Below are 17,874 nucleotides of genomic sequence, written 5' to 3' on the forward strand. Positions count from 1 at the left end.
CAGCCAGTGAATTTTTGAATTGCAGTCACACACAGCAGCCAATTTGTGCACAGCAAGATGTACTCAAACTCTGCAAGCCCCCCACCCCCCTCTCCCTGTAGCATAATTTCTCAAAATCTGGAATGGCTCTGAAGAGGAGTCCCCTCCCACACGTAGTCAATGGATCTGGCCCAGGACACAGAGATGTGCCCAATGAATGATGACACACATTGGCATAACAAGAGGAGACACTTCCCCCTACAGGGGCTCCAAATGCATAATATATAAATATTAGATAGTCACTAATAAATCCAGTACAGGAGAAACCTCTTTACCCAGAGAATGGTTAGAACGCAGAACTCACTACCACAGGGAGTAGTTGAGGCGAATAGCATAGATGTATTTAAGGGGAAGCTAGATAAAAATACAAGAGGGAGAAATGAATAGCAGGATATACTGATAGGGGGAGATGAGATGAAGATCAAGATGTAGAATCGGTTTGGGTGGAGATTATAAAATAATAAGGGGAAAAAGTTTCTGGTGGGCATAGTTTACAGGCCCACGAACAGTAGCAATACTGTTGGACAGTATAAATCAACAAATAATAGAGGCCTGTAAAAAAGGTACGGTAATAATAATGGGTGATTTTAATCTCCATATTGATTGGACAAATCAAATTGGCCATGGTAGCCTTGAGGAGGAGTTCATAGAGTGCATCCGGGATGGTTTCCTAGAACAGTATGTAATGGAACCAACCAAGGAGCAGGTTATCTTGGATCTGGTACTGTGTAATGAGACAGAATTAATAAGTGATCTCATAGTAAAGGATCCTCTAGGAAAGAGCGATCATAACATGGTTGAATTTCAAATTCAGTTGGAGGGTGAGAAAGTTGTATCTCTAACCAGTGTTCTGATCTTAAACAAAGGCAATTACAATGGCATGAGGGCAGCACTGGCTAAAGTGGACTGGAAAAATAAATTAAAAGGTAAGACAGGTGAAATGCAGTGGCAGACATTTAAGGAGATATTTCATAACAACAAAAATATATTCCAGTGAGAAAGATCGAGAAGAAAGCACTATCCATGGCTAACTAAGGAAGGATGGTATCAAATTGAAAACGAAGGCATACAATGTTGGTGGGAGGCCAGAGGATTGGGAAATTAAAAACCAGCAAAGGATGACTAAAAAAATTAAAGACAGAAGATGAATTATGAGAGTAAACTGGCAAGAAATATTAAAACAGAAAGTAAGAGCTTCTACAGGCATATGAAAAGGAAGAGAGAGTAGATAAAGTAAATGTTGGTCCCTTAGAGGATGAGAATGGGGAAATGGCAGAGACTCTGAACAAATATTTTGTATCTGTCTTCACGGTAGAAGACACTAACAGCCCAATAACAGAATCAAGGGGCCACAGGGAGGGGGGAACTAAAGACAATCACCATCACCAAGGAAAAAGTACTTGGACCAGATGGCCTGCATCCCAGGGTCTTAAAAGAAGTGGCCACAGAGATAATGGATGCATTGGTTGCAATATACCAAAATTCCCTGGACGCTGGAAAGGTCCCAGCGGATTGGAAAACCGCAAATGTAACACCCCTATTTAAGAAAGGAGGGGGACAGAAAGCAGGAAACTATAGACCAGTTAGCCTAACATCTGTCATTGAGAAAATACTGGAGTCCTTCATTAAGGAAGCAGCAGCAGGGCATTTGGAAAATCAATGCAGACAAGCAGAGTCAGCATGGTTTTATGAAAGGAAATCATGTTTAACAAATTTGTTGGAGTGCTTTGAGGTGGTAACGAGCAGGGTGGACAAAGGTGAGCCAGTGGATGTGGTATATTTGGATTTCCAGAAGGCATTCGATAAGGTGCCACATAAAAGGTTACTGCATAAGGTAAGAGCTCATGGAGTTGGCGGTAATATATTAGCATGGATAGAGAATTGGCTAACTAACAGAAAGCAGAGAGTTGGGATAAATGGGTCATTTTCCAGTTGGCAAACTAACTAGGGGTGCCACAGGGATCGATGCTGGGGCCTCAACTATTTACAATCTACATTAATGACTTGGATGAAGGGACCGAGTGTAATGTAGCCAAGTTTGCAGATGATACAAAGATGGGTGGGAAAGCAAGTGGTGATGAGGGCTCAAAGAATCTGCAAAGGGATATAGACAGGCTAAGTGAGTGGGCAAACAGTTGGCAGATAGAGTGCGAGGTTATCCACTTTAGCAGGAAAAATAATTTTTTTTAAATGGAGAGATTACAAAATGCTACAGTTCAGAGGGACCTGGGGGTCCTTGTGCATGAAACACAGTTAGCATGCAGGTACAGCAAGTAATCAAAAAGGCAAATGGAATGTTGGCCTTTATTGCAAGGGGGTTGGAGTATAAAAACAGGGAAATCCTGTTACAACTGTACAGGGTATTGTTGAGACCACACCTTGAGTATTGCGTACAGTTTTGGTCTCCTTATTTAAGGAAGGATATACTTGCATTGGAGGCAGTTCAGAGACGATTCACTAGGTTAATTCCAGAGATGAGGGGGTTGACTTATGAGGAAAGGTTGAGCAGGTTGGGCCTATACTCACTGGAATTTAGAAGAACGAGGTGTGATCTTATTGAAACATACAAAATACTGAGGGGGCTTGACAAGGTAGATGCAGAGAGGATGTTTTCCCTCGTGGGGAACTCTAGAACTCGGGCAGTTTTAGAATAAAGGGTTGCCCTTTTAGAACCGAGATGAGGAGGAATTTCTTCTTCGAGGGTCGTAAATCTGTGGAATTTTCTGCTCTAGAGCTGTGGAGGCTGGGTCATTAAATACATTTAAGGTGGAGATACAGATTTTTGCAAGATAAGAGAGTGAAGGGTTATGTGGAGCGGGCAGAGAGGTGGCTTTGAGCCCAAGATCAGCCATGATCTTATTGAATGGTGGAGCAGGTTCGAGGGGCCAAGTGGCCTATTCCTGCTCCTATTTCTTATGTTCTTGTGTTATGTTCTTTGTATGAAGAGGGGTGGGAAGAGGCTCGTGCAGAGCATAAATGCCAGCATGGACTAGTTGGGCCGAATGGCCTTTTTCTGTGCTGTACATTCACTAATTCTATCTAAAAAAGAAATTTTTTTTAAACAGAAGTTACATATTTTGAGAATGCCTTCAGTATAAAACAGTAGAGTACTCTCCTTCCCCTTTAAGCACTAACACTACTTAGAGTCATGCTTACATTTTCTTGCACCTTTTTTTGCCCCCAGGAGATACTGCCTGCAGAAAGCCTCCCCATCTTTTCTCTTCACTTATCAACCATCCGTTACTTGTGATAAACTTGGCATAACTTCTGTGACCTAGATTTGCATCTAGCCCTAAACTGTGGAAGTCTCTTTGTCTAATAGCCTGCAAGAGTCCCATTCGAGATGACTTTGTACAGGCTCAGCCCACTTGAGTGGGTATGATCAATGCTCCCTTTAAGCTGCGCAGCGCTCCAGGGAACCAGTGTAGCCGGCTTTTAATATAAAAACTACGCATGCGCGGTAAATTACAGGGAACATTGGGCATGAAATCACTCCCGTCATTCTGCCTCAGAGACCCGGGGACGACTGGTGCGGGAAATAAACAGACACAGTAGGGGCAGCGCTTCTAAGGTTGGGCTAACAGTTGCCTCACTTAGCACTTGCTACGAACCCTTCCCAACAGCGGGTGGTTCAAGTGGGAGAGTTCAAGATGGCCCACCTTGAAGCACATAGAATTTCACCAAATGAGAGCCGAAAACAAGACAGAGCAACAAACAGCGAAGATTCTCAGGTAGGTGGATTATGCTTACCTCAGGCCTGAGAGATGGAAGAATAACGATCTCCTGCAGAGCCTGCTTCGCCAGCTCTTGCCCAGCAACATCATCAAAACGGACAGATGGTGCACTGTGTAAAAAGAGATGCATCATTTAACACTGCTGTACTTCCCTTCAGTTCATCCAGTCTCAGCCAGGGCCCTGACACTTTTTACAATGATTGTTTGGTGCATCAGGTTCACATACTCTACCCCACCCCCAAAACACCCACCTCTGGAATATCACCACCAACCCCCCACCACACCCACTGGGAAACAAATTATTTAACTCTAAACAGACCTAGCCAGGAACCAGAGCAGAGGAAAAAATCCAGGGGTCCAAAAAACAAGGAGTGACGTCACAGGGAAGTGTTTGGTTGGTCAGCATTTCTCTATCTTGGGCATTGGTTTAAATTAAAAGCTGGGATTAAAAACTAAACGTTCAAAAAGAGGGAGCTGATTGGTGAGTATCTGGTAAGTGTCTTTACTTGGCTTTCTAAAGTTTTTAAGTTTATTCCAGCTAGGTTAGTAAATAGTCTGTTAATTAGAGGTATGGCAGGGCAGCTCACACCTGTGGAATGCACATCCTGTGCCATATGGGAAGTCCTGGACACCTCCCGTGGTCTGGACGACCACATGTGTGGGACGTGTCGCCAGCTACAGCAGCTCGAGCACCGGGTTAGAGCTTGAGCAGTGGCTGCAGTCACTGCTGTGCATCCACGAGGCTCAGAGCTACGTGGATAGCACGTTTCAGGAGGTGGTCACCCCACAGCTTAAGAGTGTGCAGGCAGAGAGGGAATGGGTGACCGTCAGACAGAAGAGGAGGGCCAGCCAGGTAGTGCAGGAGTTCCCCGAGCCCATCTTGCTCACCAACCAGCATTCGGTGTGGAGTACTGGTGAGGGCGATGGTTCCTCTGGGGAGTGCAGCCAGAGCCAAGTCCACAGCACCATGGAAGGCTCAGCTGCACAGGCGGAGGGGGGGGCAGGGGGAGAAAGAGGAGAGCGAGAGCAATAGTGATAGGGGATTCAATAGTTAGGGGAACAGACAGGCGTTTGTGGCTGCAGATGTGACTCCAGGATGGTATGTTGCCTCCCTGGTTCCAGGGTCAAGGATGTCACTGAATGGCTGCAGGGCATTCTGAGGGGGGGGGGGGGGAGAAAGAAGGGTGAACAGCCAGAGGTCGTGGTCCATATCAGTACCAACGACATAGGTAGGAAGAGGGATGAGGTCCTGTAGGCAGAGCTTAGGGAGCTAGGAAAGAGCTTAAAAAGTAGGACCTCAAAAAAGGTAGTAATCTCTGAATTATTACCAGCGCCACGTGCTAGTGAGTACAGAAATAGGAAGATCGAGCAGATGAATGCATGGCTGGAGAGATGGTGTAGGAGGGAGGGCTTTAGATTCCTGAGGAATTGGTACCGTTTCTGGGGGAGGTGGGACCTCTACAAGCCAGACGGGTTGCACCTCAATGGGAACGGGACCAATATCCTCGCAGGAGGGTTTAAACTAGCTTGGCAGGGGATGGGAACCTAAGTATAGAGTCAATAGGAAGGGAAGAAAAGCTGGAATTGGAAAACAAAAGCTTAGAAAGTAAATTGGAAAGACAGAGGAATCAAGGGCTAGATAGTAGTCAACAAGGAGGTTTGCCTGTACTAAATGGTATATACTTCAATGCAAGGAGTATAGCAAAGGCAGATGAGCTGAGGGCACAGGTAGATACTTGGGACTATGGTATTATAGCCATCAGAGAGGTGGCTGAAAGAGGGGCAGGTATGGCAGCTCAACATTCCTGGTTACAGGATTTTCAGACAGGATAGAGATGAGGTAAAAAGGGAAGGGGGGGGGGGGGGTGTGTCGTGGTATTGATTAAATAAATTACAGCTGTGAGGAGGGATGATATGTTGGAGGGATCATCAAACAAGGCCATATGGGTCAAATTGAAAAACAAATTTCTGAGAAGTGCAAAAACTATAAGGCAGTATTAGTAGGGGATTTCAACTACCCCAATATTAACTGGGATAAAATTAGTGTGAAGGGTAGAGGGTGCGGAATTCCTAAAATGCATCCAGGAGAACTTTAAGCCAGTATGTAGCAAGCCCAACAAGGGAGGGGGCGGTTCTGGACTTAGTTTTAGGGAATGAAGCTGGGCAGGTAGAAGGCGCATCAGTGGGGGAGCATTTTGGTGCTAGTGACCGTAACTCTTAGATTTAAAGTAGTTATGGAAAAGGACAAGGCTAGACCAGGAATAAAAATTCTAAATTGGGGAAAAGCAAATTTTGCTAAGCTCAGAGGGGATTTAGCCATAGTGGACTGGAAACAGCTACTTGAAGGTAAATCAGTGTCAGAGCAGTGGGAGGCATTCAAGGAGATCTGGAGGGTTCAGACAAAATATGTGCCCTTAAAGAAAAAAGGTGGGACTAACAAATCTAGAGTCCCCTGGATGTCTAGAGACATACAGGGTAGGATAAAGAAAAAACGGGAGGCGTATGACATACCGAGGGCTAAATACTCCAGAATCTTGAGTACAGAAAGTGCAGGGGTGCAATGAAAAAGGATATTAGGAAAGCAAAGAGAGCATGAAAAATTCTTGGCAAGTAAAATCAAGGAAAACCCAAAGATGGTTTATAATTATAAATATATTAAGAGTAAGAGGATAACTAAAGAAAGGGTAGGGCCTATTAGAGATCATGAGGGTAATCTGTATGTGGAGGCGGGATAAGTCGGTAGGGTTCTTAATAAAAACTTCGCATCTGTTTTCACAAAGGAGAGGGGCGAAGCAGACATTGTAATCCGGGGGGGGGGGGGGGGGGGGTGGGGAGAGAGGGAGTGTGAAATATTAGATGAAATAAACAGAGAGAGGGGAAGTATTAAGGGGTTCAGCAGATTTAAGTGGATAAATCCCCAGGCCCAGATGAAATGTATCCCAGGCGGTTAAGCGAAGCAAAAGAGGAAATTGCAGAGGCCCTGACCATTTTTCAATCCTCTCTAGCTTCAGGTGTGGTGCCAGAGAACTGCTTGTTTAAAAAGGGAGAAAAGGATAGGCTGAGTAATTACAGGCCAGTCAGCCTAACCTCGGTGGTGGGAAAATTATTAGAATGAATTCTGAAGGACAGGATAAAATCTTCATTTAGAAAGACACAGGTTAATCAAGGATAGTCAGCACGGATTTGTTAAGGAAAGGTCGTGTCTGACAAACTTGACTAAATTTTTTGAGGAGCAAGAGGGTTCGAGTACAGGAACAAGGATGTCTTGCTACAGTTGTACAGGGCCTTGGTGAGGCCACACCTTGAGTACTTACCTGAGGAAGGACGTTCTTGCCATGGAAGGAGTGCAGCGAAGATTCACCAGGCTGATACCTGGGATGGCAGGAATGACAGATGAGGAGAGATTGTGTCGATTGGGCTTATACTCACTGGAGTTTAGAAGATTGAGAGGGGATCTCATCGTAACCTATAAAATTCTGGTCAGACCTGGACAGACTAGATGCAGGAAGGATGTTTCTGATGGCCGGGGAGTCCAGAACCAGGGGTCATAGTCTAAGGATAAGGGGTAAGCCATTCAGGACTGAAATGAGGAATTTCTTTCACCCAGAGAGTGGTGAACCTGTGGAATTCTCTGCCACAGAGGGCGGTGGAGGCCAGTTCATTAAATATATTCAAGAAAGAGTTGGATATATTTCTTGAGGCTAAAGGGATCAAGGGATATGGGGAGAAGGCAGGGACAGGGTACTGAGTTTGGATGATCAGCCATGATCTCATTGAATGGCGGAGCAGGCTCTAAGGGCTGAATGGCCTACTCCTGCTCCTATCTTCTATGTTTCTATACCATTTGCCTTAACTGCCTGCTGCACCTGCATGCTTACCTTCAGCGACTGGTGCACAAGGACACCCAGGTTTCGTTGCACTTCCCCTTCTCCCAAACTATTACCGTTCAGATAATAATCTGCCTCCTTGTTTTTGCCACCAAAGTGGATAACCTCGCATTTATCCACATTATACTGCATCTGCCCAATCACCCAACCTGTCCAATCATACTGAGTTTCTCAGCATCCTCCTCACAGCACACACGCCCACCCAGCTTTGTGTCGTCTGCAAACTTGGAGATATTACATCTAGTTACCTCGTCTAGATCATTAATATATATTATGAATAGCTGGGGTCCTAAAACACGAGTTAGGCCTCAGCTAGAGTACTGCGTGCAGTTCTGGTCACCACATTACAGGAAAGAGGCGATTGCACTAGAGGGTAGGAGATTTACAGGGATATTGCCGGGAATAGAAAATCTTAGCTATGAGGAAAGACTGGATAGGCTGGGTCTGTTTTCCTTGGAACAGAGGAGGCGGAGGGGAGACCTTTGAGGTGTATTAAATTATGAGGGGCATGGACAAAGTGGATAGAAAGGACCTATTTTCCTTAGCAGATGGGTCAAAAACCAGGGGGTAAAGATTTAAAGTAATTGGTGGAAGGTTTAGAGGGGATTTGAGGGGAACTTTCTTCACCCAGAGTGTTGTGGGGGTCTGGAGCTCACTGCCGGAAAGGGTGGTAGAGGCAGGAACATTAACCACATTTAATAAGTACTTGGATGTGTACTTGGGATGCTCTAACCTGCAGGGCTACGGACCAAGAGCTGGGAAGTGGGATTAGGCTGGATAGCTTTTTGTTGGCTGGCGCGGACATGGGCCAAAATGGCCTCCTTCCGTGCTGCAACTTTCTATGATTAACGAAGCACTCCAAGCCCGTGTTGTAAGGTTTCCAAGTATAAATAAATCCTCTAACAGTTTTCTCTATTTGTTGCACTGCTTCACGATACAGTACATGCACAATCCCAAGGGCTCCCTTTATGCCCACAACAGTAAATCCAGTGATAAGAACAGGATATCAGTAGAATATCAGGTAATGAACAAAAATAGTAATGTCAGTTTATATTAAACTAAATTGAAATCTACTGGGTCCCCAATGGTAGACGGGTCAATGCACCAGAGGGCACGACACAGCTGTACATACGAGCAAGATCCCAGGATCAATGACTGGCTAATATTAGGACCAATGTGAGGTACTTCAGTGGGTTTCCATGCCCCCAGGCTAGCAAGGTAGGGGGGGGGGGGGGGGGGGTCTACTTCTGGTCACAATTCACTGACCTCTCTAGGAAAGCATAAGTTCACAGACACTTCGTTGAAGACAGGAATGTGACCCTTCTATGATAAATGGGTAGCGATTTGTCGCAGGGAAATTCACCCCTAAAAATCGTGGGGTAGCTGCAGGTACAGTTGAGAAAATCCCAGAAATGCAGGTTTGCTGTCGAAACTCAGCACTAGCAGAAAGAAGTTATAGTGTGACTTGTACAATATCTGCCATCAACTGGTTGTCAAATGGTACCTTTCAAAATCACCAGGAACTGAAACAGGAGCACACTGTGCACTGATTATTTTAGGGGAAGAGGTGCTCTTGAAGGAAGGGTATGGTACTATAACGGTTATGTTACTGGACTAGTAATCCAGAGAATGTGAATTCAAATCCCACCAATTTGAAACTTTGAATTCAGTTTAAAAGTTCTGGAAATAAAAATCCAGCATCAGTAAAAGTGACCATGAAGCTGAGATTGTCAGAAAAAACCCAACTGGTTCACTAATATTCCTTTAGGGAAGGAAACTTCCCGTCCTTACCTAGTCTGGGCCTATATGTGACTCCAGTTCCACACCAACTTGGTGGACTCTTAACTGCCCTCTGAAGTGGCCGAGCAAGCCACTCAGTTGTATCAAACTGTACCGCCACCTTCTCAGGGCAACTAGGGATGGGCATTAAACATAAAAACATAGAAGATAGGAGCAGGAGTAGGCCATTCGGCCCCTCGAGCCTGCTCCGCCATTCATGTGATCATGGCTGATCATCCAAATTCAGTACCCTGTCCCTGCTTTCTCCCCATACCCCTTTAGCCTTGAGAAATATATCCAACTCCTTCTTGAATATATTTAATGAATTGGCCTCTACTGCCTTCTGTGGTAGAGAATTCCACAGGTTCACCACACTCGGTGAAGAAATTCCTCCTCATTTCCATCCTAAATGGCTTACCCCTTATCCTTAGACTGTGACCCCTGGTTCTGGACTCCCTGACCATCAGCCAGCAATGCCCACATCCAGATAATGAATCTTTAAAAAGTATAAAGTACCAGGCATCACCGACACCAGGTAGAAGTCCCCTGCTCCTCTTCAAATAGTACTATGGCATCTTTTAAATCCACTTGCGAGGCAGACCTCTCGTCAGAAAGATGGCACCTGACAGTCTAGTGTAGTACTGAGGGAGTGCTGCACTATCAGCCTGGATGATGTGCACAAGTCTCTGGAATGGTGCACTGTATAACATACCAGACATGACCAAACGTTTACCTTTCACTGGATGTGCGAGTAGGAGAAAGCTAGATTTTATCAACTGAGAAGTGGCATCAAAGTCTCTGATGCAAATGCAGTTTTTCTTCACTATGTACATGTTTGATGCAGCTTAAATCTTTGACATGACAGTTACCTGTCCACCACTTCATTCAGGATTACGTTGGCTAGCTTGCTATCCACATTTCGAAAATTTTTCAAATCCTTCTTCTTCCGAGGAGTTGCAACAGGAGTGGTGGGTTTGTTTGGTCTGGTGATGTTCTTTGCACTCGTAGCCTGTAAAAAGTGAATTCTTTCAGCACATCAAACAAATCTTCAAAGCAAAACTGTGGTGAAACTAAGCTGCAAGAGTCAGACCCCAAAAAAGGTAGAAGTTTGGAACTCTCTTCCGCAAATGGCAATTGAGGTCAACTTTTAACCTAAAATCAGAGATTGATAATTTTTTGCTAACCAAAGGTATTAAGGGATATGGGGCAAAGGCCAGTATATGGAGTTAAGTCACATATCAGCCATAATCTCATTGAATGGCAGAACAGGCTCAAGAGGCTAAACGGTCTACGCCTGTTGCTACACTCCTGTAAGTGAAATTCAATAAAATGAAATTCAATGTTCGTTAAAATAAAGGTTTTGTGGCTCACAAGCCATTAACACTGCAGTAAATTGGCCAGCCAGGTATCTAACTTGCATACAAACCCATCACCAAGCATAAACATTACTAAGCCAAGCTGCTGAGAAATGTGCACAGGTAGAGTTTGTGTACTCAACATGGGGTTGCACAGGTTGGCAAGAGCCAAGGATTGGGGACATCAGAGTGTACTGCTGGAGTTTAACCAACTGTACCATCCGAGGAGACTCCATATTGACTTTACTCATCTGGAATAAGTAAAGCAAAGAAAATCACTTTAGCAATAGTACAGAGGAATAAACAAACACGGTATTACCCGCTCCTCTGGGTAGAGTCGTAACCCCAGCCTCCTCTTGGCGGTCTTCCTTCTATCCGCTAGCACCAATTTTCTCTTTCTCCCAGTTTATAGCCTGTCTCCTTCTGGCTAGTGCCCACCCAGTGGTCCAGGGGCGGCGGCTCCACTATCCCGTGCTTCTTGTATTGTCACTACTGCATTATTGCATGCACGCCCACTGATTCCACCAGTCCCAACTCCTATCAGAAGCACACATACTGTGATTAAATGGTTTTAGCTTAGCTATTCAAGCTTACTGTTGCATCACCCAAAACTCATGTTTAACCTCATGTTTGATCTAACCTGACTTTTTAAAATGTAGTTCTACCATCCACCCTGCTTCCTTACACAACTGTGAGGCTCACCTAAACAGAGCACTGTTAAGCTGCCCACTACTTATCCAGCCAGGACCACCAGACATTAGTGATTACAACGCAGCCTGGAGCCAAGCAGAAAAGAATCCTAAGTCCCTGGGGACTCTACTACCCCTCGAGATCTCATTAACAAAACGGGCTGGCTGGTCAATCAACAGCAGAGATATTACAAACATGTATGGACAAGGCAAGACAGTGCCCTACTTTGTTACCTTGGCAGTCGAGGTAGTGGGTTGAGCAGGTGCTCGCGAAGTCCCAGCAAGATTGGAGATTCCACTGTGGCTCTGGGCCCGGTGGTGACCGCGCTGTCCTGGAGAAGTTATTTTTGCCGTGTACTTTGAACGGGGGAGGGAATTACTTGTGTGGGTCAAAGGATCCTTTTTCTTTGGGACAGTTCCACTTTCTAGAGTCAAGTAAAGATGGAATTGGAGTCAGAATAACAGACTATGACCATTGACACATTAAATAGTGCTCTACAATTACCCAGACCTGCTGGAAATAGTGTTAACAGTATGAGGAAGTGAGACTAATGCTCTGCATTTTTCCCCCCCCAGGGGCTTTTTGTTTTTAAAAATAAATTTCAGCTGAAATAATGTTGCAGTACAGTTTCTTGGCAGCAGATGGCGTGTTGGACACACTCGCCTCTTACAAGACGATGAAAAATGCAGCCTTCATTCCTACAATGGGAGATTTTCACTTAACCCTTTATTGTACCCAAGGCAGTCTAATCTGCCAGAAATGTATTTAAAAATCTGATGTCTGTACACACCCAAGGAGCACGGCCAACCAAATGAAGATGCCACATCTAGTTAACGCCATCCCTGCAGCCAAATCATATCTCTGCCAAAAATATTAGCCAAATTTAATCATATTTGGTAAACAAGCACTCCACACAGCTGTTGACTGTCTGCAAAGCAGAAGCCTGATGAAGGGATAGCTAGAACATGGCCTTGGGACAATCTCTTCAACATACCCACAGTATACCTACCATCTGGATGACTAATCACTACTCAGTCATTGTTCCACCCAGGGTCAGAGGAACAGGAGTAGGCCATTCAGCCCCTTGAGCCTGTTCAGTCATTCATTCATTCATTCATTCAGTTAGATCATAGCTGATCTGTATTCTCTTGTATTAGGGCAGAGAAACCTTGCATGCATGTTTTGAATGAGCATCTAGAGAGCTCTGCATGAACTTACTGTCCTGACCCCCCAATTGATGTGGCAGTGGAGAAAGGGAACAATTTCCCCATTTAAACTAAACCAGGAAAAACCATGAGCAGAAAACCAGAGTCCCAAAAACGACACTACCTGCATGTCAAATCAAATGAGGCTGTTCTACAGACAAGGTCTGCAGCTCACCAACACTGCGAGCTAAAGCTAATGTTCAGAGTGGGTGTATAAATTTACTAAGGATTGCATACAGAACGCGGTACTGCAACATGCTAAAGCCCACGAGATTTAGCCCCCCTCCCTCCCAGTTTGTTGATAGATGTCCATTGTCCAGCCATAAACACATAATTGTCCTATACAATGTCAAATAAAGGGAAGTTAGATAAGTACATGAGGGAGAAAGGAATAGAAGGATATGCTGATAGGGTGAGATGAAGTAAACAGAATGGGAGGAGGCTCGTGTGGAGCATAAACACCGGCATGGAGCTATGAATTCTATGTAATTAAGATGTATTATGAACTGTTCCAACAATCCTGTGCACAATTCGGCAAGAGATGTGCCCTTAGCATGATAGGGATGACTCAGTCACTACCATCAACTTAAGAGGAAGACTTTCCAGGACACAGTTTCCAGAGCCCAGCGGAGACAGTGAACTGGCATGCTATCTACCCGAACCAGATAAGACACAGAAAACTGGTGGTGAACTCGCTGTCTGAGCAGATTCCACTCTGACTGCAGAGAAGCCTTTGACACCATAAAAATCACGCCCGAGGCGTGCCACAGGATCTCCCCTTCAGCGAGAGCGGGCGAAGCAAGAAAAAGAACTTGCATTTCTATAGCACCTTTTCATGAACTCAGGACATCCCAAAGCACTCTACCAGCTATGAAGTACTGTTTGAAGTGCAGTCACTGCTGTAATGTAGGAAACGCGGCAGCCAATTTGTGCACAGCAAGCTCCCACAAACAGCAATGTAATAATGAGCAGATAATCTGTTTGTGATGTTGGTTGGGGGATAAATATTGGCCAGGGCACCGGGGATAACACCCCTGCTCTTCAAAATAGTGCCATGGGATCGTTGACGCCCACCTGAGAGCAGATGGGGCCTCAGCTTAACATCTCATCTGAAAGACAGCACCTCAGACAGTGCAGTGTTCCTATAGTACTGCACTGGAGTGTCAGCCTGGATCTTGTGTCTCGAATGGGACTTGAGCCCACGACCTTCTGACTCAGAACAGCAGCTGAACTTTCTGAAATGGTGTTCAACTTTTATGCCTGAATGAGGGGGCCTTCTGTGATACATAAGGCGAAACCCCAGTCGAAGCAACTTGCTTTCTGATGGGTGCAGTCTGTTACTGCAGCGTGGCAGCACAGTGAATTAGATGTTGCTTCAAAAGAGGAACATTAAAAGGATATGAGGGGCAAGCAGGACAGAGATTGGGAACACAAGTTAAATGTATCTCAAAATCTACAGAACAAGTCTGGAAGTTGATAAACAAACTAAACATCGGCTTCACAATTGAGTCACATTTAGAGGTGTGAAAACAATTTAATAAAATTTTTTTTTTTTTTTTTTTTTAAAAAACATAACTTCCAATATTCTAAAATTATTCCTCTTCAGTTATTATGGACTGCATGAGAAACAGCCTCTCAAACCCTCCCGACTGCAACTTGGAAAGAGCACTACCCAATCCATCCAACACGTCACAAACCATTTCCACTAACAAGGCTTATTGCGCCCATATTAGAGAAATCAGGTATCCATTCTCAATGTGGGAACTTACAGAAAACCGGTACAGATGAACCAGCTTGGATACCCATCAACAGTAACTGAATGTTGGACTGAAAGAATGTACAGCCTAAAAACGGGTCTATGTAATTAAAAAATTTACACCATAATTTCAAAAAATTAGTGGCTGACCAATTGGTACCCACATGATCAATTTCTGAAGCCTCGCTGCCTGAGCCGAGTATTATTCCCGATTCATTCTCATTTCTTTAAAGCAATCCAGGAATTTGTCCAGCTGGATTGGTTCTGAGGAAATTGCGTGCTTAAACAGGCCTCAAAAATCTGCGTCAGGTTATCAGTCGCGACTGCGCTACATGTGACCTCCTCCTGCATCATATGAAGTCTCAGGATATACGAGATAATGCCTGCTTTTTTTTTATTCCCAGCTTTACAAAGGATCTTGTGTCTTAATTGTGTTCCCTTTTCAGCTCAGAGTTCCCCACATTAAACCTTGGATGTGGGCGGACCTCTGATAAGCCCACTCACCCTTGGCTAAGAGAAATATTCTGCCCTTTCCAGAGTACCAGCAAGTTCTGCTCAAAGTCTTCAGAAATTACAGTGCTCGACTCGCATTACTGGCAAGCTGAGTAAACAGACATTCAAGAGAGCAATGAATACCAGAAATGCTTAGCCATTCAGTGCAGATATTGTGGACCACAGTAAGGAAAAAATTAAACTTCTCTCTTTAAAAAAAAAGCATAGGTGTCTTCCCAAACTTCTCCCCAGCTAGGACCCAGATTCAATATATGCAGAGCTCTGCGTCTTGGCTAAGATAGTGACTCATAGCTCCACACCCCAGGAAAAAAAAGAATTGCATTTAGATAGTGCCCCTCATGCCCTCTTGACATCCCAATAATACTTTTTGAATGCAGTCATTGTTGTATAGGAAAACATAGCAGCAAGGTTCACTAAATGACCAGTTAATCTGTTTAGTGGTGGCAGTTGAGGAAGGAATGTTGGCTAAGGCACCAGGAGAATTCCCTGCTTTTATTTGAGCAGTGCGTGGGATTTTTATGTCCACCTAAACTGGAAGATGTGGCCTTGGTTTAACTTCTCATTTGAAAGCGGCACCTCTGACAGTGCAGCTCAACAGCCACCTCTGACCCAGCTTATGGTCATCCCTCCGAATATCTCAGCCGCTGGCTCGGTGCCATATTACATAATAGGAGCCGGAGTAGGCCATTTGGCCCATTCATCAAGATCATGGCTGATCTTCTACCTCAACCCCACCTTCACGCACTATCCTTAATTCCCTTCATTCCCAAAAATGTATCAACCCGTCTTGAATATACTCAACGACATCCACATTCTGGGGTAGAGAATTCTAAAGATTCAAAGCCCTTTGAGTGAAGAAGTTTCTCATCAGTCCTAAATGGCCTATGCCTTATTCTGTGACTGTGACCTCGTGTTCTAGATTCCCCAGCATTAACCCGGTCAAGCCCCTTAAGAATGTTATGTTTCAATTGGATCACCCCTCATTCTTCTAAACTAAGATTATAGGCCGAGTCTACTCAATCTCTCATAGGGCAATCCCCTCATCCCAGGAACCAGTCCAGTGAACCTTCGCTGCACTCCCTCTAAGACAAGTATGTTTTTCCTTAAATAAAGGAGACCAAAACTGTAGAGTACTCCAGTTGTGGTCTCACCAAAGCTGTATAAATTCACCATAAAAAATGAGCTAGCTGAACATCAGATTCCCCTTGTGGAATAAACGAACGCCTCATGACTCTACGGCTCACTAGCCCAGAACCAGTGCGCTACGGTCATCAGTGCATACGCCCCAACACTGGAAGCCAGACAAAACCAAAGAGGAATTCTACTCCAGCCTCAAACAATCCCTGTCCAGAGTCTCAACAGGCAACCAGCTGATCCTCCTTAGCAGCTTCAATGCCAGAGTTGGAAAGGACACAGGCCTCTGGGGAGGTGTGATCGGCAGAGGGGGGTAGGGAAAGCCAACTCCAACAGTACCCTCCTGACTAAATGCTTAGAACATGGCCTCGTCATAACAAACACCTTGTTCCGCCAGAGAGACAAGTACAAGGCTTCATGGCAGCACCCTCGCTCCAAGCACTGGCATCTGCTGGAATACATCATTGTCCGAGCGAGGGACCGCAAGGACATCTGCATCACCCGCGCCATGACAGGAACCGACGACTGCTGGACAGACCACCGCCTAATCCGCTGTCATCTCCATCAATGTAGCTTCAAAACAGCAGCAGCAACAGAAACAATGCCACAGGAAAATCAACGCTGGAGCACTCAAAGACCCTGCCAAGAAAGCCTTATTAAGCCTGCTCCTCAACCAACCTGACTTCTCCCAATGATTTAGAAACAGAGTGTCCACAGCGCCTGGTCTGCACTCAAAGCGTCCATAATCAGCGCCTGTGAAGAGACGTTTGGTCACTCGACCAGGAAACACCAAGACTGGTTCGACAAGAACGACCATGAGCTAATAAGTCACAAGCGCAAGGCATTCCTGATCTGGAAACAGCAACAGAACTAGAGAGCAAGAAAGCAGCTCTACAGACACCTGAAGGCCAAGGTCCAACAAAATACTCACGACCTAAAGAACAGATGGTGGATGGAGAAAGCGCAGGAGATCCAGCAGCTAGCCGACAACCACGACGTACGTGGATTCTTTAGCGCAGTGAAGACCACCTACGGCCCAAGCACCCAAGGTCTTACCCCACTGTGGGCCAAGAACAGAGGTACTCAAATACAAATACAGAGAGGCAGTCAGTGCCCGCTGGAAGGAGCACTTCAAAGATCTCCTTAACCGAGACTCTGTCTTCGACGCAAGTGTCCTCAACTCCATCCCGCAGCATGCTACCCACCACCTCAGCACAACCCCAGCCCGGCATGAGGTTGAAAAGGCCATCCGACAACTGAACAAGGCCTCAGGAGCAGATGGAATCCCCGCCGAGGCGTTAAAACATGGCAGAGAAGCATTATTGGCACGAATACATGAACTCATTTCTTATTTGGAAGGAGAAGAGCATGCCAGGGGATCTCAGACACCGTAATCGTGACCATCTTCAAGAAAGGCGACACGTCCAATTGCAGTAATTATAGAGGAGTTTCCCTGCTGTCTGCCACAGGGAAAGTCATCGTAAGAATCCTCAATTGCCTTCTCCCAGTGGCTGAAGAGCTCCTCCCAGAGTCGCAATGCAGATTCCGCCCACTAAGGGGCACAATGGACATGATCTTCACTGCGTGTTAACTACAAGAGAAATGCAGGGAACAGCACCAACTGCTGTACATGGCCTTCTTTGACCTCACAAAGGCCTTCGATACTGTCAACCGAGAGAGAGATTATGGAGTGTCCTGCTCAAATCCGGCTGCCCTCAAAAGTTGGTCACCATCCTCTGCCTGCTTCACGACAACATGTAAATCGTGATCCTGACCAACGGA

The 17,874-nt window shown here is 45.3% G+C and overlaps 1 protein-coding gene across 3 annotated transcripts in view; it reads right to left on the bottom strand.

Annotated features, from left to right (window-relative positions):
- spast (spastin) overlaps positions 1-17,874 on the bottom strand; it is a 72,652-nt gene that overhangs the window by 25,844 nt on the left and 28,934 nt on the right. For all 3 annotated transcript variants that reach the window (XM_085996740.1, XM_085996741.1, XM_085996739.1), the window contains 3 exons: positions 11,718-11,908; positions 10,309-10,448; positions 3,790-3,883 (listed from right to left, as the gene is read on the bottom strand). In XM_085996740.1, coding sequence (XP_085852866.1) covers positions 3,790-3,883; positions 10,309-10,448; positions 11,718-11,908 — 425 coding nt within the window. The remainder of the gene's footprint in view (positions 1-3,789; positions 3,884-10,308; positions 10,449-11,717; positions 11,909-17,874) is intronic.

This window comes from Somniosus microcephalus, chromosome 9 (genome assembly GCF_052327205.1).
Source record: "Somniosus microcephalus isolate GS21.2 chromosome 9, FLI_Smic_1.0, whole genome shotgun sequence".
Classification (NCBI taxonomy): domain Eukaryota; kingdom Metazoa; phylum Chordata; class Chondrichthyes; order Squaliformes; family Somniosidae; genus Somniosus; species Somniosus microcephalus.